The 21,782-nt window shown below is 40.0% G+C and overlaps 1 protein-coding gene across 7 annotated transcripts in view; it reads left to right on the top strand.

Moving 5' to 3' along the window:
• The window catches only part of anks1b (ankyrin repeat and sterile alpha motif domain containing 1B), a 262,428-nt gene that overhangs the window by 130,368 nt on the left and 110,278 nt on the right, over positions 1 to 21,782 (top strand). For all 7 annotated transcript variants that reach the window (XM_008289214.1, XM_008289208.1, XM_008289209.1 and 4 more), the window contains one exon: positions 11,154 to 11,310. In XM_008289214.1, the coding sequence (XP_008287436.1) occupies positions 11,154 to 11,310 (157 nt within the window). The remainder of the gene's footprint in view (positions 1 to 11,153; positions 11,311 to 21,782) is intronic.

Here is a 21,782-nt window from a genome sequence, read left to right as displayed (position 1 = left end):
GTGTATAGATAATGGATGGATGGATTTTCTCACTGTTTTCTGTCATTATAGACCTAATTGATTGAATGAAGAAAATAATTAGCAAAGGAAGTTCACTCAACTCCTCTGTGTTTATGATAAGAAGTGTGTGAATATGCCAAAGACATGAATGTGTGTTCTGGTTTTAGTCATAACGAATAGAAGATGTTCTGTCTTTGTTCTGTTTTATTTTTTGTTGATTATTATTCATTTAATTAGCCCCAAAACCAAACACATAATGCTAACCATCCCATTAGTCTGAGGCTTTATCAAGTTCTTTGTCTTTTTTACTTGGTTTTACTTTACTTTTTTGTTTGCCGTGTTCTTTCTCTGCTGTTCTGTCTCTCTGTAGGACGGCATGTTGCTCTGCACTTAGTGATCATTAATGAATTCAGGCCCTGTGGACTGCAGATATAGACTACAGTGACCTTCAACACACACCTATAGCTGCCGTCGTACGCTTTCTACAGAAATAGCCACACACACACACACACACACACACACACACACACACACACACACGCTGCCCTTGAGTACATGAGTGCTGTGTGTGTGTTTATATGCGTGTCCTCTGACATCCCGCTAGAGTTCAGAGATCTTGTTGTTCTCGAGGTAAACAGGAAAAGGGGGAGAGCACTGAAGAATGAGGAATAGAAACATGAAGACAGGCTGCCATCAGGAGCAACATTCATCCTATAGTACCGCCACTAGAGTATATTACAGCAGAACTCTGCCCCCAGGGTTCAAGTGCCCTTGAGCAAGGCGCTTAGACGCAGAATGCTTACTCAGTCATAGATAAGTGTGGCGAGTCTCCGATGAATGTGTTCAAGCTCAGCTAACATTTCGAGGATTAGCCCACATTCACACACACAGGTGACAGGCTGAGATAAGGGGCTATTTGCTTTGTGTGTATTTATGTACAGATGATTAAAAGATGGTGCAAGAAGGCTTTTTTCCCCCTTATATTTTCACAAGACAAACAAGACAAGCGACTTATGGAGTTGATATTGTAAGAGAATTTATTCTGCACATGGAGATGAACCCGTGTGTATGTGTGACACTTTTGCTTGAGTCTGTATTGTGACCCCTCATCAGGTGTGAGCGTTAATGAAGTTGGCAGAAAGTTATTGTCTCTCCTCCTCATTTTGCTTCTGGCAACACAGTTTTGGAAAGACAGTTGGGACAAAATGCTCATTGTAAAAGGTGACTTGTATACAGCACAAGGAGATAATGACAGAACTCAGCAACCAGGTTTTTAGTGAACTTGGGTGATGTGATCATGTCACTCTTCTTTTGGCATCTTTACACAGGCCCTCAGTATGTTTTAGGGTAAATTCTTTAGATTTTACTGATTAATTTGAAGCCCTTGTTGTCTCTCTCTGAGCTGTATCTCTGACCTTGTGTACTGTACGCACCGGTACACACTTTGAGATCTTCAGGCAGATTTCTTTTTCCTGTTTCAGGGGCCCGGCTGTCTTAGATAATCAGATCATCTGAGCCTGTGGCTTCTTTTAAGACCTTTCTTGAAATGTATGAACCTTTCCAAATTTTCCGTGCGCTTTTATTTCCTTGAAACTGCCATATTTCTAGTAACACACAATGTTTTTTTTATAAACCGAGTTGTCTTGTGTTTATTAAAAGCTTGATGGTTTTATGACTTTATTTTGTTTTGCCACATTGTGACGCACTTTGGATTTTAAAAAAGTTTCTATCAATAAAGATCATTGTTATTTTTATTGTTAAGAGATACTGAGGCAGCAACAGATGATTTTGAATTACTGCACAGTAATGAAGTTTGTTTAATCTAATCTCTTAGATTAGATTATAAAACACTAGAAAGGACTTTGATGTTTTTAAAATGTATGTATAAGCTTTCTTTATACTGAACAATTAGGCATGACCACGAGGCACGAGTGGCTGATTAGCTTCCCTTAACATAAAAACTGGAAGCGGGAGGGAAACGCCTCGCCTGTCTGTCTATGGCCAAAGGTCAAACAAGGCTAACCGCCCTGTTAGCTGCTCTGACAGGCTGCAGTTCCTTAGAGATGCTTTGAGCTGAATGCTGATGCCATCATGCTGACAAGCTCATAATAACTATGCTAACATGCTTAGATCTGAACACAAATAACAGCTCAGACTAATTACAAACCAGCATTTTCATTCACACAGCTATTTAAATAACTCGGCTTAAAATCTGCCTACCTGCACCTCAAAAGCTACTAATTAACACTTTTTTAAAAATGTGTTTAATTCAAATACACATTCAACTGCTTGTAAATTTTGGTAAATATTTCCTGCATGTAGCTTTACATTTAGAGGACAGATGTGAGAGTGGTATTGCTCTTTTTTTTTTACTGCATAGCCACAAAAAACTATGAATATGCACATTTCCTAAAGAACTAGTCCTTTTAAAGAACTCAGCAGGTATGAATGAAGACACCGAAAGTCACAGAAGTTTCATGAATTATTAGGAGTGTTTCCAAGCTGCAGTTTTTATATACTTTGGACCTTTTATGCTTTTTCAGCCTGATGCTACATAGCAGTTCAGAGGTCCTTGGAGGATTTCTCTACAAGAATGAGCAACTTGATCATTTGGAGTCCAATGTTTTACTTCCTTGAAATTCTTCTACTTGTTTCTTTCATCGCTTTGGATCAATATTTCTATCCGTGGGTGATTTGTCTTCTTGCACATCCGAAATGAACCACTTTAGAATCTATTGTTTTTATCAAGGAGATGACGCCTTAAACTGGGTTAACGTTTGTCTGAGTTGTGGATGTGCTTTAGCTTTTCACTTTACGGGCTTAAAACAATAATGTGACAGGAGAGATGTTTTGTAGATTTTTACTGCTTCAAATTACAATTACAGAACCTACAGTAACTTTGTGAAAAAATAAAGATCATTCGGGAGCCCCATCACAACATGTGCTACTTCTCACTACCCACAAAGCACATCCCATCAAAAACAAGGGCAGATCAGCTGTCACGCTGTGCTGTTGGCACATCGGCGAAGTTTATGTGTGCAGAGGGTTGATGTGAGACCGACGGGAGCAGCGAGCATCTTCTAAAGTAATTCCCTCCATCATTATTGGGATATAAAAGCAGAGTACAAATAAAAATAATAAGTGGGAAGTTGGTTTTAGCCCCCCACTAACTGCCTTGTACTGCCTGGAACAAAAGAACAAAGTGAAACTGTGCAGCAAAACAAGTGGGACACTGGGTGCCATTTAATTTCATTATTTCATTTATTTATCCTTTTTTGTTTTCGTTCTGTTTTATGGAAACAAGTGAAAAAATATAGTAACTGGATGAAAACTGAATTATAAAAATTCAGTTTTCTATAGATATTCTGTAGTACACTGTCGTAGAATAAAAGCATTTCAGTGCATCGTAATAAAATAACTTCAAATTGATCGACTATTTCAAGAAAACTCCTTTGAAGATGCTACAAATAATAGAAAGAAAGAAATAATAGGAAGACATGATAATTATGCAAAAATTGTTTATTTTTTGTTGAAAAATTAAACCGATGTTGTTGACCTTGAATCAGCAGTTTTCCACACTGTCACCTGTGCAGCCTCTTAAGCCGCTGCTCCAGAACTTCCTCCAAACTTGTGGGTCGTGCAGTTAAATGCAGTAGAAGTTTGGTCACACAGCAGCGGCTCTCTGTCAGCAGCCTCTTGCTCTGGCTAGTTGCCGTGTCTGTGGGATTAAGTGTGGAGCCAAGGGAAGCCGCAGTTTGAGCTTTGCTCAATACAGCAGCCATCATGGGGAATGTGAAGGGTGTTATTTTCTGAGGAGTGACTGTCTGTGTCCCATGGGTGGCTCAGCTAGCTGATTTCTGTGGGATTAGCCAGCCATGGAGGGAAATCCAATTCTGCGAGGCAATCCCTTCTCGGTCCTCTGACCAACCTGCGCCTCGTTCTTTTTCTCTTTTATGAGCCGCTCTTCTTCTGTTTCCCAAACGTTCATTTGCTTCTCAAGCAGCTGCTGTCTATATCTCGCCTCATTTTTTTCTATCTACTTCATCTTTTTCCAACAATTTTTGAGTTGCTTTTTTTTTTTTTTTGCAACATTTGAATGGAAGCAATTTGCCTGACTGTTCAAAGTAAGAAAAAACAAAAAAAAAGCACCTACCATTAGCCTAAATTAGATGCAGGAGAAGATTGTCCAGGTTAAGTACCACTGTGCCTACATGATGATAAACCAGCACTCACTGACAACCTGCAGCAAGTGATGCTGCACAGAAGAATGGGATGACTGGATAAACTGTTGATTAAAAGAGCGTGTTAGGTCAAAGAGTGGGCTTCCTTTTTTAATTACAGCTCCCTTTCTTTACTTTTAATCAGTTTTTTTCATCATTGCGTCGTTTGACTGCTGTCCTCATGACTGCACCTCTCTCTGTTCTTTCCACTCATCGAGGCTCTCAGAGAGTCCATTGTCCTCTTTGGTGTCCACCCCTCCCGTTTCTCTCTAATCAAATAGCCTCCATGAGGAAATGCCAGCAAATTATAGCCTCTATTCATATCTGATGGCCTATGAACTCGGTGTACAGTGTATGAGGCAGTGGGTTTGGTTTGGTTGTGACTGTTACAGTGGCGAACGACAGAAAGAGAGAGCGTCACCAGATTCAAGACAGCGAGACAGAAGTTCTTTAGACGTGACTAAAGCAGCAACACATTTCCTATTTGAGTTATCAGGTCTATGCACATGAACGCAGACATGAACATACGCTTTATATTTTACAGCAAATTCACTTATACATACAAAGAGAAAGTATTAACTTAAGCTCCCCCATAATCATACATAAAAAAAACCTATCTGCTGCAGGCAGACACGTACAAACACCGCACTGCATTATTACTCAGATATAATCACAAACCGTGGCATATCCTTCGGTCACATGTGTAGGCACCGACACACACACACAGGCACACACACTCACTTTAAACGTTTAATCTGGCCTCTGCAGTTGGACGGGAGCTGCATACGACCTGCTAATTAGTGGCCAGAGGAGGCCTCTGTTTGTCTGCTCTCTTCCTGTTCAGCTCAGACACAAGTTTCTCTGTGTCCTATCTCTGCCCTGAAAGATACAGAGGGAGGGAGGGAAATGAATGAAGACTCAGTGTGTTTGTTTGTTGGAGGCACTGCTCGTATCGCGCCGTGTGAAGCCTTTTCTACCACTTTTTAAAGCTTTCTAGAGCCCTCCAGGGCCAAGGAGGAAGAGGAGCGAGGACACCATCAAACTCTCAGGTAGCTAAACCTGTTGTCACACTGCCGGATTAATTTCATCTCCAGATTCAGGTGCTCCTGGGCTCCGCTGGGGACCTGAGTGTGAGGGATTTCCTGGCACTGACTGTCCTGTTGAGGGGAAAGTAGTTTTTTCCAGTGGCAAGAGAAGTGCTCAAACTTCCAGCTTTTTGCTCTCTTCACTAAATCGCCCATTTTCTTGTCTCAGTTTCACTGTCTTCCGTATCAAGCATGTTGTCTGTACTTGCCTCCCATTTCTGTGTTTTTTTTTTCTTCTATGTTTGTGTGTGTGAGGAAATCCCGGCTCCTAACTCACTGCACTCCCACTTCCTCTGCTTCCCTTCCTCAGTACGAACTAATTTTCGTCTTCCCGCTCTGTCTCTCTGTCTCGTGCTCATCTCCTTGGGATTCGCTGACACAAACTCCAAAGTAAGTGTTGAGTTGGATCCTGGCGCTCTTTGATCTACCTGTGTTTTCCTCTGCTTCTCTCTTCACTGTCTGTCTCCGTCTTCATCCCAGGCAGTGCTTTACGTTACTCCTGTCAGCTTTGGCCTCTTTCTTTCGGTTTGTTTCTTCCTAAGCAGCCAGGGTGAAAGCTGGAGAATTAGAGCAACAGGAATCATGGCAGTTGATGTTGAAGTGAAAGAGAGAGAAGAGAGGTAGAAATGGCAATAAGGGACAAGGTAGAATAGACAGAGCATGTGATAGGAGAATTGGAAATTAATTTACACTACATGTTCGGGGTCATTTCTCATCTCTGTGCTTAAAAAACATCAGGTCGAATTCTCAATCTAATCTTGTCTGTCCTTTCTCCCTCAACCTTTAGTTTTAATATTTCCCCCCGTAGATCCTACAGAGGAATATCAGAATATCTTTCCTGAGCTTATTCTGTCTTAGAGCTTTTCTCTTCTGCTTTCTTTAACTTCTGAAATACTTGTTAATTAATGGTGACATCTTGGTTCATACTGTAAACAAATGAGACAGAGGTTTAGATGATTGCTGGCATTTTCCACCAGATTTCATAGTGCTGATTTGTTTTTTCTTTTCAAATCAGGACTGAATACCCCATTAGGCCTGCCACTTCCTGTTACAAAAACAATGGTTCCACTTGAATCTCCTTTCAATTCCAATAACTGCCTTAACTTAGAAAGCCTTATCTTCAGTTCTTCTAAGGAACTGCACCGTTTGTCAGCTTAATGCGACAAAGCAAGCATTCCCAGATAAGTCTGACCCAGCGGCACACACTGAGAGCGCATTCACATCTGAGCAAGACACCATGTTACTCCAAGAAATCAGATGCTGCAGAAACCTGGTTGTTGTACATCCATGTATAGTCATCAGGTTGTCCTTGACCCTGTACCATCTAAGAGATGCTAATGGTTGAGTTTAGCTGTGGAAGTGGGCGATGAAAATGATGATGACTTGTTTGATGGTTTCACTTGCAAACTGCCATGAAAGCACATAAAAATACAAGTTCAACTGCATCTACAAATTCAAAGTGTGCTCCCTGCCTGGCTCATAATCAGCCCATCATGTTTTGATAATGGAGACCCTTTGTCAGTCACCCTGTAGTTTCATGCAGGTCTCTCATTGTACGATAGTCCGCTGCCACCTGGGTCTTTTGTCACCCTCATCCATGCCCACCAAACTCCCCTGGCTGAGGCGAGTAGAAACAAGTACTTGACCTTGTCAGGTCCACGTCTGTTGATACCAACCATTTGGAACCTCAACCTGTGTCCAGATTTTTACTTACGTTCTTTATTCATTGTAAAACACGATGAGATCATTCATCACACATCTGGCACCCACTGTTACACAACAATGAAGTTAGTAGCTTTTGAGACATTTAACTAATAATACAAAAATGTCAGCCTTGTAGTGGAACAAATGAACGTTAGAGCAACATCACGGTAGATTTAAACACTGCTGGAGATATTTTGTGGCTTGTAGACACCAGCTTTCCTGTTTAATGGTCTAGCCTTTCTTTTTAATCATAATTATCATAAAGTCTCAAAATTAATGTGAAGATGATACATTGCGCCTTTAATTTGAGCTGTCAGATGCATTTATAATTCCAAGTAGAGTTTTTATGTTCCTGAAATGAGCAATGAACTACCAGCAGGTCTTTATGGCTCCATGAGAGCACTCAACCTTTCCTTCAGCTCTGTGAGTGAAATCTGCAGCTAACCAGGCTGTCACGTCAAATCAATGTCACTTGAGGCTGGGCCACCTGTGGAGAGAAGGCATAGAACACTGACTGAATCTCCATTAGCTGGTAATGGCAGTCTAATTGAGTGCTGATGGAGAAAGAAAAGGGAGGGGAAAAAATAGAGCGGGGTCTTTGAGTTTGTAGGCCTTTTAATAAAGTGTGCTGTGAAATAAATCTCAGATTGAGTGCAGAGGGTGTGAGTGAGAGAAATCATCAAAGGACTGATTGCTCTATCAGCCACAATGATTAATCCGTTTTGAGTGTGCTCAGTGCATGATTGATGGCCCGGTGCAGTGTGGGTAATGTAGTAACAGGTGATGACAAGAAGACTAATGATCCTGAATGGGGGAAGGAGGTTGGGAGCAGGTGAAGGAGGGAATGATGGAGTCAGGGTTGAGAAATGTATAAGAAGCCATGTTTAGAACAGGCGCAGCCACACACACAACTTGTCACCATGGTGACAAGTTCACCACTGATCCCATTAGGAAAGGCACAACCATAGGGAAGGTTGCCAAGTGACTCTTCAGAAATGATGATAGAGTGTTGCGTTATGGGAAAAAGGCAGGCATCCAGAGGCTGCTTCTCTGGAAAGAAATGTTTTGTCTTTTTGGCTGAAATGACGCTCACCCCCTGTAACCTTTTCCCCTGCTTCACATCACTCATCGCTTGTTTTTCATTCTTTCTTGGAACACATCTGCCTCAGAGATAAGGGACCTTTTGGGTTTCAGCTCGCTCTCTGAGCCCATTGGGGCTCAACCTTTTCACCAGTGCTGCAACAAAGTGCAGTCTGAAATTCTCCTGGAATATCCAGTGAGCTGTTATATAAAGGTCCCGAAGCAGCATTTCCTTATAACTAACTCATAATTATTCAACTTGAAATGAAAGTTTATTCTCAAAATGTTGCCCTCCTGGTTAAAATCAACAATGTAATTCATTTAATATGCAAATTACAGTTTAGGCCCTTAACTTTTTTTGGTTAGAACTGGGGATATTAGGGGTTATTTATTCACTAGCTGGGGACTATTTCATCTATTAAGAGGATATTAACCAAAAAGGTAGACAAGGGACATGAATGTCTAAAATGTATTGTAGATCTGCTGCAGTACCTGGTTGAACCACCAGGTGGACCCTCTTACTGTTTAATGAGATGGAGTTACAGGTGTGATGCCGCAAAACCCAGGTGCACCTACCTGCTGTCTAACTGCTAATTGTGGCAATCGTGTTGATGAACTCTGCAACATCAAGTTGTAAAAAAAAACAGTGTCTACAAACTGTCTCTGTTTGGCTAGCACTCTGAGGCTAATGCTAACACTAAACTGGGATTTTCAAATGCTAACAGAGGCCAAGAACTGAGTGTCTGTCAGCACAGAGCAGCTGTTAGTGCTAACACTGCTAACATTCAGGAGCAGCAGGACTCTGATTACATACTGGTAACATCATTAAACTAAAGTGATGAAGTGCATTAGCGTTGCTCTCCTTAGAGTGTAAATCCATTTTAGAGGTGGCAGTAAATACTGACAGATTTCCTGGGCTGATAAAGTTGCTGCGACAGTATTTATGGACATCTATTCCAGCTGAGCAGCTGTTTCCAGCAGCTGCGATAACTGTAGTGGCTATTTGTCAAAAACTTAATTTATAATCAAAGAGCCACTGATGCACCATGAGCATGTACGGTACACAGGGGGAAAAAAGTCTATTGTGAAAATGAAATTTGTGCATTTTTGTATTTTTATTTATCAAATGCAAGAATCACGGCTTCTGCTGAATTTCTCGCTCTGGTTAAAAACTATGGACCCACCACGGGACATGCTGGTCCAGACCTGTCTACCTACTCATACACCATGAAGTGCCCATAGTGCCACCCTTCACTTACAAAATACATAAAATAAACAAAATGAAACTAACGAGGTAACGAACAAAAATAACCTGGACCAATAAATAATTAGGAGTTCGACAGATATTCAAGAAGAGACTATAGAGGCTAAGAGGTTCATTTATGTGTTTGAGTCAGGGATCAGGTCAGTCAATAGGAATAATCCATCCATCCATTATCTATACACCGCTTAATCCTCACTTGGGTTGCGGGGGGCTGGAGTCTATCCCAGCTGACTTAGGGTGAAGGCAGGGGACACCCTGGACAGGTCACCAGTTTATCGCAGTGATAAGAATAAGAACTTCCCTATTATTAATTATTATTTTTGCTGTTTGGCTTTGAAGTGTAAAGCATGCTAAACCAGGAGACACTTTATGACTCGTGAATAAGGTAAATGTATCAACAAACCTCCTGTTTATACTCGATCGAGAGCTGGTTTCATACTTCTGGTTACTCTGAGTTTGTATGCTCATTGAGTAATGAACGCCCCATGTCCCTGCTTACAGGCTTTTTTTTTCCTGTCTAACTATACTTCGATGCTACACAACACGTACGCAGTTTTGTTTATTTTGTTACCTTTATTACATTTTTTAGACTTCAGTGGTGTTGGGAGTAAAACTCTTAGGGCATATTTCAAACATCTCATCGTAGAACAATTCAAGCTGCTTTCTGGAGACCAATAGATGCTGTATTGATAGGTTCATCAGCAATTTTAGTTCTGTTGTGTTTCAGGGTATTTTGTGATCTCTTTTGCATTTATTTTGCTCTTGCTTTTTTTTCTCCATTCACACCATGTGATGAGCCCCTGAAGCTATTGTACCATTAAAGGGTACATTATCAGCTACCTCTTTCATCAGTTAATAAACTGAAATAAAGCCTTTGTATCTTATGTTTGAAGGTTGCAGATTAAAAACGCATCATATCCCGTCTTAACACTACAGGATTTTGCCTTGTAGTCTGTTCATCTAATTAAACCCTGCAACCTAAGTAATTGCAACAATTTTGTAACAATCTATTGTTCATTAAATTAAATTTCACAACACTTTCAGTGTAGAAAAGACAGCTCTTTTTTTTTTAAGGAGACACAGGACAAAAAGTCCTCAAGGGACTGCTCTCCAAGATTTAAAAGAAGCAAAAGAAGTTTAAACTCTTTCCAACCCTTTACTTTGGAAGAACATTGGCCTAAATCTTTCATGATAATCCAATTGTGTGAACATGGTTGGACTTGAATGATAGCCTTGAGCTGAACTGAGAGATTACTAGGCTGATGTGGTTGGTTTTTTTTTTTTTTTTTTTTTTTTTTGGTTCGTAATGATGCACCTCAGGCGAAGACAAACAAAAAGACAGGTGAGAAAGAAAAAGACCTTTGGCCCTGAATAGACACCGTTTATTTTTATATTTTTTAAACTGAATTTATATTGTGTTGTGCTCCGTCTTTCACATACAGCTCATGAAATCAAAATTACTCTCTTTGGCTTTCATGTCTGTGCATCGAGGCTCAGTCAAAGGCCTCTTCACGTTGCTTGCCAAACACAATTCATTAACATAATACATCACATATGGGTTTATTGGAGGAGATAATGGGTCAGTGCGGCTGCAGTACATAATTAATAATGCAATTAGTGGTGTGTTTGCGTTTAGCTCGATGAATGGAGTCCTGCTGGTAGTTCCCATTGGAATTATTCTAATAAAATGTACTCAGTAATAGTGGTGGACAGAAAAGCGCTCACCGAGTTGTTCTTGTTATTGGCTAATGTAATATTTTAAACAAACTGCCTCAACATTTCTCTGTTTTTCTCTCCCAGGATTCAAAGCGCTCAGCAGAGATCGTCACCTCTCCTTCACTGGATGTTTTCCTTCCAGAAGATGAGGACAACCCGTACGAGTCTGTGACCACCGCAGTCACGCGCAAGCCCTGCTCCCTCGATATCAACCACCGGCTCAACGCCTGCCCACGCAATGGTAGGACGGACAGAAAACTACATTTTTATTTTGTCTGTCACCTGCAGTGCATGATTCACTTCTTAAAATACAGACGGCCCCTTCCTCCTCAAACACTAAATGTTTTTTTTTAGTTGTGAAACACTTTAATTCAGGTTGTGTGACAATAATCAATCAGAGATTATAGTATATTAGTGTTATTAATACTTCTGGACTCCCAAACCTGCTGCTGGATTTAAAATGCATGATATCTTCCAAAAAAAAATTACACCAGTTATCAGAGTTGGTGGATATTACTTTCCAGCAGTCAAACACTGCAAGTCTACCCAACTAGTCATGTCTGAGTCTCAGTTTCACCTGAAAATGAACGAGATCTAAACTGAAACTCATGACATACAATCCAAGTTACTTAGTTCTATGTGTCTAATATAAACATTTGCCAAAAATAAACCATTTGTATTGACCAGATTCTGTAAGAAAGTAAAAATTCTGCGCTCCTTGGAATGGCAAACTGTTTACGCAGAACAGCCAGGAGACAAGAAAACAAATTATAAATATAAGTAATCAAATATCTACAGTATGTAGAGTGATCATTTTTTCCGGTTTGTTTTCCCCCTGAATGAAGCAACCTTCAGCGAAGTCTTAATCAATCTAGATGTCTTATCATTTTTCAGTAAAATGATGACTGTTTTACAAAATTATTATAGACAAATAAGATGAAGCCAGTCAATGGTGAAAAAAAAATGGAAGTGATTGTACACAGATACACAAAAAATACAGTCGATCATCAAACTGCAGTTGTCCAGGTGTGCCACCAGCTGATCGTGCTAAACTGACCAAAATCCACAACAGTACAGAGTCAGCAACCAATGATATGATGTGTTCAACAACTGTGAAAATATACTGAACCTTTTTTTTTTTTTTTTTTTAAGTTTTTTAGTTGTGACCGTTTCTGCCATCTGTCATAATTTACAGTGTTTACTTCTCATGGATCTTTCTACACTTTTTAGGACCTTTTAAAAACATTTTAAAATAACCTGACAGTGGAACATATGGGGCCTTCCACTGTGTTTGTGATTGCTGTGTTCACAAGCAACAGTCCTGCTGTTGTGATGATCAGAACTTTAGTAGAAGTAATGAAGCACCTGAAAGCCGAACCTATTCTCTATTTGACATTATCACAAGTTTTATGGCAGGTAACGGGTGTGGAAAATGTGGGTGAAAGCGAGAGAAACTTTGTTTGGGATGCATGCATTGTTAAATTTATGCCTGAAAGAGGTTGAGTGATTTTTATAGAATGGCCTTAAATACTTAACTGATGTAACAGCTGCTGATTGTGTAAGATCATGAGAGCTTTAAATGGTATAAAACGGGAAAATAGGACACACTATCGTGACTGCACATGTTGCTTAGAAACATAACCAGAGTGAATCTGGAGTCCAAATTCCATTTTCAGTTTGCAGGTGGTCAGTCTCTGTTTGGACATTATAGCATTTAAGCAAACTACCAAAATTCAGTAAGGATGTGAACATCCGTAAATACTATGCAGACATTTGACCAAAAATACTAACAACTCTACAAATGTGCAGTTAATGACCAGAATAGCCAGAAGCTGTCACCTACAGGTGAAGATCCCAGCAGATTTATTCTCTGCATCTTTCATACTTGGTTTGTGTTCACTCTGTGGGGGCAGGACAGTCGGGAACATACGTCACCACTGTCACAATGAGCTCTGGGCAAGTGCCTCAGGAAAGTCTGTAGATATGCAGACTCACAGAAAAAGCACATGAACAAGTCACTATCAGTGCTCTCATGAACGTAATGATTCGATAGTGGGACAATCCTAAATCCTCCTGTACTTAGAGAACTCACCATGAGTGTGGCGATTAGGATTGAGTCTAGATGCTGCTCATTTCACATAGATGGTCAATTGACTCATATGGTAAATGCTGAATGGTCTACACTTACGTAGCACTTTTCTACCTTAGTGGTACTCAAAGCGCTTTACAGTGTTTTACATTTACCCATTCACACATACACTCACACATCAGTGGCGGCAAAGCTGCCATGCAAGCTGCTCTACTGTCATCGGGAGCAGCATTGGGTTCAGCCTTGCAATTCGTGGACAACCTGCTTTAGCGCCTGAGCCACAGCCACCGAATATAAAATACTGATTAGAGTGTCTTAAATACAGTTCTCAGTAGAAAGCATTTCCTGCAGTTTGAAAGTGACTAAAAAGTCATCCAGACAGATGAGTTGAGTTACAGAAAAGCAGGGCAAACATTTCATTACTCATCTCCGAGAATATAAACCCTGTCTAAATAGGGGTTTAGAACTGAAGTAACCATTCAGCCATTCATTCCTGATTCAGTGCTCTCTTTCACTGCCACGGGGTCTTCAAATCTGTTTTCACTCTTGGATTTCATATGAGCTAATCCCTCAGCCTCTGACCTTTCAGTCAATTCTGTTTGCTCACCACTTGTTTGGTCTGCAGCGTTGTACTTCGACACCCACGACAACAAACACCCACAATGTGCTCTTCCCTTTCACTCGGCTCCCATAGCGATGCTACACACTGCAGGTTGTCACAGCAACTGCATCACCGGCTGGTGAGTCACCTGTATGTTGCTATGGGAACTGTCTTGCTAGTGACACCCCCCCCTCCTTTTCCTCCTTCCACCGCCCAACAGGAGCAGAGAGCGGCTACTGTAGATGCTTGTTTGTGTGTGTGTGTGTTCACACGTGTCCCGTCGCACGTTTAGCTGTTGCATCTCGTCTGCGATTGGCTGCAGGAGAGCAGGGAGCTGAACTGTCAACATACAGTCTAGCTTGTGTGTGTGAACTGGGAGGTTAGTTGCTTTATGTCAAAGTGTCTTTTGGTGGAAAATTGCTCCACTGACGCAAGTGAGCAGTGTGGGTGTTGTTTGTTCTCAGCTCTCTGAGTGCTGTTACCTGACCACATGAGAGAGAGACTGAGAGTTGAGCGGCGCTCCTCACATTTTCATGTTAATGGTGAAAGCAACATGAAATGCATAATGCCTAACAGGCTGCAGATACTGTCTTGTCGCAGAGACAGTTCAGTTGACGAAGTTGGAGGGTCAACTCAGGCTGAGCCATCTACATGAATGTGAATCTGTGACGCAGCAGGAGGGAAAATCCTGGATTCCTGCTCTGAGTCCAGTCACATGTCAGGCTAATTGGACATGGGTGTGAGTCAGTCTCTCTTTATCTGCCACTGAGAGGAAGGATGTGATGATGAAGGAACATGGGGAAAGAGGGATTGAGATGAGAGGAAAGGGGAAGAGCAGAGAGAGACTTGGTGCATTACACTGCAAAAAGTAATTTTTCCCAATGAGTGAACTGGTTAGTCTTGTGCTCTCTTTCTTTCTCTCTCACTTGGCAAACGTTATATAATCCAAGTAGTATGGGGTAATGCACTTTTTTCTTTTTGCAATGCAAATGAGCCTGTTTTGATGTTTCATGATAGTGTGCCATTATCTTGCTGGTAGCTTGTGATGAAACTAAAATAAGCAGGGCCATAGCAAGAGCAGAATTTTAACTAAGGTTCAAAGGCACAAGTAGAGAGGGTTTATTCTGTAAGTGTACATCTGAGTTTTGTTTTACCCTTTCCTCAAAACAATCTGAGTTTCCGATGTGTAATTTGCTTCTTGTGTTGATTTTTTAAAATGTGTATAAATCAAAATATAACTTATAAATAGATAATTGACTTTAATGGCAAATAATAATGTTAAAAATATCTAAATGAAAATATCGTAGCCAATAGACATTTGATTGTGACCTTACTGTTGCCTGGCAACAGAGCTACATGCAGCCTGCTCTCTCACTTTTTTTCTCAGCAAACAGTTCTTCTAAAACTTTGAGGTGATTCTCAGAATCTTTTTTTTTGGATAATTAGTTCGCAATACAATGCTGGAATAAATTTAGCACTTTGATTACAGTAAGCCTTAGCAAGGAAGTTTAGTTAGTCTCGTAGCTTTCATTAAATTACATTAGCTAATGCTAAATAATTGGCTGACTAGCTCGCTGATACAACATGATACAGAATAGCTTGTGAACAGAGCTTCAACACGTGTGAATATAGTAAATATGTTAATATTGAAGTAATGTGACTATATTTTGGTCATTGTTTTGTAGACATTTAAATGTGAGTCAGTGCTGGTATGCTCTCATTGTTCTGATCCCTCTGACTATTGGATGTGACAAACACACTCTTATCTCTGAGGAAAAAGTTCTAATTGGCTGAAAAGAGTCTTATTTGGGAGATTAGTACAACCATAAGGTCTATAGAGCATTAGCTCAGATTGGTTCACTGTTGCCGAGGCTGTGCTCTAATATTACCCTAATAGATGTGTCCGCAGGGGTATTTATAACGTTGTCAAAACACTTGTGTTCACAAAATACAACCATGTTCATTCACACACACAGAATCTCAGCCTGAGAGTAGAAAAACATACAGAGGTCAGAACCTCACTGGCTCATAGCTGGCTTCAGGGGTGGAAATGAATTTTGAAAACAACAGCAACATTTTATAGTGCCACAGTTATAGGAAATATAGAGGGCAAACATTAAAATATATCACGAAAGAACATAAATATGAATGTATTGAAAGATACCCAAAGTAAGCATCTGACAGCCTCACTGTGCCAGGAGCATGTTATGCAGAAATTAATAGACATTTGAAACAGTAGGCTCAAGAACAAAAAAAAAATAGTAAGATTTGTATTTTGAAAAAAGCCAAGAAATAAATGTACCATAAACAGTGTGATTGACATCTAAAACTGCATCCCAAGATAGCATTATATTAAATAATGATGAGATTCAAGATCTCAGTAGCAGACATGGCTGGTGCAGAAATAGCCAAGATTTACTATTTCTAATTAACCTTATCTCTTCAGTGTTCCACATTTGACTTTGTCTGCATAGACCACGTCTACACAACCATAAAACAAGCTGTTTCGAAATGTTCCTTGAAACAAGTGAATCGGTGACAGATGGATATTTTTTCCAGTGTAATCTCTGCCTGATATCCCCCTGTCCTGTGCTGCTGGCTAGTTGTCTGCAGGTGTGGACTTCTGCAGTTGAGAAAATGGAGCCACTACAACGCCCTCCGAAGCCTCAAACGATCAGGGCAGCTTTATCAAAATCCATCTGCGGACTGTCACTCAGCTCAGCCGCTACAGAAACACCGGGGACCTGTTGTCACCGAAACTGCTACCCCAAACAATTTCCTGCATTTCATGTCTTGGCTTCATGGATATCGCCCTCCCTCTCTGTCTCTTTTTATTTTACTTTTATCGTTCTTTTCCCTCTGTCTCCTACAGCTGTTGTCCTGAGATCCTCTACAACATTAGAAACACAGTCCCACTTCTGATGCTGCAGTTTTTATGGGAAGGTTCTATCCCATTGCACCACATGTCCTCTGACATGACAACTGTCATTTCTGACAGTGAATAAATGGAATTCCTTTCTTTATCATGCAAAGTACGTTGAGTATAGACTAGTGTGCATAATCCCACTGCTCAGTGAATCCTAAGGCAGTCATTTTGTATATTAAGTCAGGATTATATCTCCTGTATTGAATGAATTCCTTTCTGATAGAATTTCATTTGTTTCAGATGAAGGAATCCATTTCTGCTGTAGCACTTGTCTGCAGATGCCTTTTGTGTACATTTCTGAAATTTTACGTAGACTTAGATAAAAATGTGTAGCCAGATTTTTTTACCCATCCGCACACAAAAGTTAATTGTCTGATTTTTCATTTGTTTGCAAATTCCGATGAACAAATAGTTATAAGCATCGAAACTGTGTCAATATTTAAATGATTAAATTTGTGTGATTTATACAAAATTATTTATAAGTGATGAATTTAATCATTATTTTTTTTAGCAACATTCAAGCCATTACTCACGTTTGTGAACTTTCCATTTGATCCTAAATTCTGAATTACTCTGTAAAGTCTGTTTTTATGGGAACACCATGAATAAATCAGTGATTGTCTTTTTAAAAATTGAATAATGATTAAGATATTTTTGTGATGATGGGTTATGGGTACATAATTCTCCCCCCACTTAGCTGAACTCAAAATGTATTTTTGGTTCCATGCATCCGATTTAGTGAGAGCAAGTCACAAGTCTCTAAGTTTACTTAAAAATCTAAGTTGGTGCTTAGCAAACATTATTATTACAGCATAAACTGAACTGCGTGAAGTATATAGTCTTAAAGTATACAGTAGCTAAAGCCACTTCCTTTTCAACCAAGTTGGATTGCCCTCAGCCAAAATAGATCATTACCACAAATTCTTCTCTCCAGCTTTTAGTCCCTCTTTGACTTGTATGGTGCAGGTGTTGTAACATTAGTTCTTCTTGGTGCTTTCACTGACACTTGGCGAGGCTACAGAGCCACTGTTCCTCTGAGGCAGAATGATTTGTAAGTTGTTTCCTCTCTATTGAACACTTAACACCTCCTGATTGGTCAATCAAAGCATTCTTAGCTGTGTGTATTATGAGGGAAAATAGCATCCATTTTAAACATGTATTCGAAATGTGGGAATTATAAAATTATCTAATTTGCCAGTATTAAGTGGCACAAACCAAAAAGACACTTTGATTTCAAATTTTTAACTCATACAGTCGGGCAAGTGAATTTCTCCTCTACTTGCCCTGCGTGTCTGGACGGGACAAGCCCTAATGCTGAGCCCTGGTGTTCTGCATCTGTACGCCAGCTGTTAGGAACAAGAAAAGGCTCTGGATTATATGTTCTGGTTTGTTGAATAGTGCTAAACTAACACTGTATTCCAAGAACGCAGGTGTGAGATTAGGGAAAGATGAGGAGAGATACTTGGAGATGTTAGTTTTGACAGCAATGTGACAATCTTAACATTTTCTCTCTGTGGTTCAACATTTTAAAAATACAGCTCATACCTGGAGATATTTCAGTTTAGTTTTTTTTTTCTTCAAAAAGCAAAATTCGGCTCAACGTTTGTCATTGTGAAATTTATGCTATTAAACAGTTCAACAGCTTGCAATCAGTTGTACCAACAACAGTTTGGAGGCACAGGATTGCTCTGTCGACGGCCAAATTTCAGGAACACAGAAGCATTGCAGGTAAAGTGCGATCCTGCAGATAGGAAAACAAGCAGCAGAGTGTTGAGGGGGAACTGCAGGCGAAGCGGCGCAGCCTCCAGTCACGTATGGAGCAGACAGAAAGCACTGAGCGTTGCCAAGCGGTTAGAGCAAAAGTGTCTCTTTTCTGCTATCGACTGACTCCTCCTGAGATAAACCCACACTTGTCTTCAACCGGTAAACAAGCCACTGCTGACGTGTGCAACATGAAACTACAGGCCTGTTTGTGTCTGTGTGTGTTTGTTCATGAGTGTGTCCTCTGCAACACTTCAAAAGTCCTATTTACTTTTACCTCATGTCTCAGTGAACCTTCCTGTGACAAATTAGGTCAGCATACAGATATCTTAAATTCCCAACTTCTGCAGCAGTCTGACATCTGCTATCGGTCTCTTTCTCTGTTATGTGGCCTCTTTGATCTTGGTTTGCTGGTATTTTTGCAGTGTGAGGGAATTTATAGTACTTTAGAAAACTTAAAAAGCTTATATGTGCATGTCTGCTTAAACACTGTTGATTAATTTATTACCTAGGTACATGTACTGAAGTATTTTTTTTTTTTTTTTTTTTGCATGTCCAGCGCCCTGATGAAGACTGTCAGTCTGTCACACTTAGTCTGATGTCCCATACAGTCAAATCAGGGTAGTCAATAAAGGTTTAAAGGGAATCTGTGAAGCTATGCTCTAGCTCTACATTTTTATTTGGGAGTCCACTAGAGCAGCCTTGCATAATTTTTCTTTTTTTTAATACAGCCCCTGCATTCATTTTTAGTCTGAAACAAGCCATTGTAACTCCTGTTGCTTTAAGGCTTCTCTCCGTAAAAGCCCACTTTCTTCTAATTGGCTAACCTCTGGAAGCCTGCAGAGTCCTTGTGAGCTGTACTGCCTGTACTACATTGGACAAGTTGATGATAGCTCATCACTAAAGAAAGACACAGAGCAGTCTGAAGTCTGAGCTTCTGAGCTTTTTAAGCGCTGGGTTTACTTTTACATTATTTACCTCATTATATATATATATAAATAAATATCTAAGATAGAAAACAAGGAAAAACATAGTGTGTCTTCTTTAATGCTTTAATCATTGTATTAATTTTCATTAGCCTCCACCTGCATTGTGTTAGAGAAAGAGGCAGCAGTAATGTGGCCCTGTCACGGTGATTACAGCAATGCTTCACCTACGAATGAGTTCAAATTACCCAGTCACAAGTTTGCCATTACCTGAAAGGTTGATCAGTAGAGACCCCCGCCTTGCAGTACTTGCTTTCGCTTTCATATTAACTTCTTGTCACTTCTCTCTGCCTGATAAAGCTATGATGTTGCTGCGTCTCGGCCCATTTATCCTACTTTGGTTGGCACCGGAGACTTAGAGTGGCTAATGGCAGCATGTTGTAACTCCAGGGCTTTGCTATTAAAAGGGTCGAGGCCCATTGACTTGTTGAAAGAAAGGCAATAAAGTGTCTTCCTCTTGCTCAGCCAGAGGAAATCACTGTAGACAACTGCTTTGCACACAACAACACAGAAAATAACCGCTTTTTGTCTCAATCGCTTTTTTTTTTTTTAAAGCTTTGTCTCTTAGACTTCTATTCAAGTTTAATTTGTAGGTTTATTTAGCTTGTAAAAACTGTTTTCTTAGAAGATGACCCTGCTGGTATTATACACTTTCCTCGTAGTCAATAAAGCCCATTAAAAAAACCAACAATGCATTTCTATTAATATTTTCCAACTTCCCTACTCTGTAAAGATTTAAGTAAAATAGTGTAATTATTGGAAATTATATTCAGCTGCAGATTTAATATTGTATTCGATATTTCTTCTATCAAGTAGGTGTAGGTAGAAATAAAAAGCCATCCTTTCAAAAGGCAAAATTCAAGAGTTAGTTTGTGTACCTCAGCCTCTGTCCGTTGTGTTTATCGTAACCTGACAAAAACAAAAGTGATTATTACACACAGCAGTCACCATCATTTTGTCAAATTGCTTTTTTAAACCTTTGCTCTGGCCATCAGGAAATGTTAGTCATGGTGCCATAGCAAAAATTAATTATTGAGAAATGTTTATTTTGTATTTAACTTTATTGTCTCTTTTATTTGTTATTATTTGTCTCAATACACTGCACAGCTAGTTCCGTCACACAGCCAACACTCCCTGAGCAGCTACTTTGTCAGAAATCCAGGAACAACAACTGATGTCTCTGTTTACAGATTAGACAAACAAATTCATCTTGTAGGTGAGCATAAGTTGACAATTTTAGCTCAGGGCGGGAAAAATGAGAACCGGCATACGTTAGAAAAGCATGAACAGAGTGTGAATGTTCGGAATAATTATTGCAAAAAAAGAAATGCAAACCAAGGGATTTTATTGCCAGAAAATCTTAAGGACTATGACCTAAAATTCTCTGTGTGTCATTAATAATTCATATTATCCTATAAAATAATTATTTAAGGTTATACAAAAAAAAAAAAAACCTCTTTAAAAAATGGAAGTTGACAAAATGCCCACACTGGAGATCATGTAAAAATAAAAAAATCTACACCATTGAAACACCATTCAGTTATTTACACTTACTATATTTACAGTTGCTCAAACCACAACTGTGGTGTTACATGCTGTGCTACAATTTGACACCGACATAGAGGGAAACATGTGAGGGAAGGTGCATTCACACAAACACACTGAATATACACATGAAATCTTCTCTGATTGGCGTGGAGGCAAAACTGACAGCCTGCAGAACATGTCTGAAATTGACAGTTTTTGTCTTGTTTGGCGAAAAGGAAGAAGATGGCTGATTGAACGCTTGCTCACACCGAGCATTCACTTGGATACACACCTCCTCTACACACTACTGCATGCCTGCAGTAATGAGCTGTGCAGCTGGCCGTGGATGTACAGAGCTACATTTGTGTAAAATCCAGGCTCTGTCATGCTTAATGCAACACATATGTACTGTACTGTGCTTGCGGAAAATATCTGAATCCCGTGAAGCGTTACAAAGTTTTACATTTCTCACAGTCTCACATCTAAAGCAGTCTAACCCTATGGATTTTAACAGGTCAAATACCCCACAGTTGTTACACGTAGACATTCACATGTGTGTTTTGTACGCCGATCAACCACAACATTAAAGCCACCTGTCTGATATTGTGGTTCCCTTCATGCTGCCAGAACAGCTCTGGCCTGCTGAGGCCTGAACTCCACAAACCTCTGAAGGTGTCCTGTGCTATCAGATGGCAAAATGTTAGCAGCAGATCTTTCAAGTTGTGAGGGGGGGCCTCCATGGATCAGAGTTGCTTCCCTCAGATGCTCAATTAAATAGCAATCTGGGGAATTTGGCCGGGCGCATTAACCTGCTGAAAGAGGC

This window comes from Stegastes partitus, unplaced genomic scaffold (genome assembly GCF_000690725.1).
Source record: "Stegastes partitus isolate 25-593 unplaced genomic scaffold, Stegastes_partitus-1.0.2 Scaffold599, whole genome shotgun sequence".
Taxonomy (NCBI): domain Eukaryota; kingdom Metazoa; phylum Chordata; class Actinopteri; family Pomacentridae; genus Stegastes; species Stegastes partitus.
Note: the sequence above shows the minus strand (reverse complement) of the source record. Positions and strands in the feature narration are given on the sequence as shown.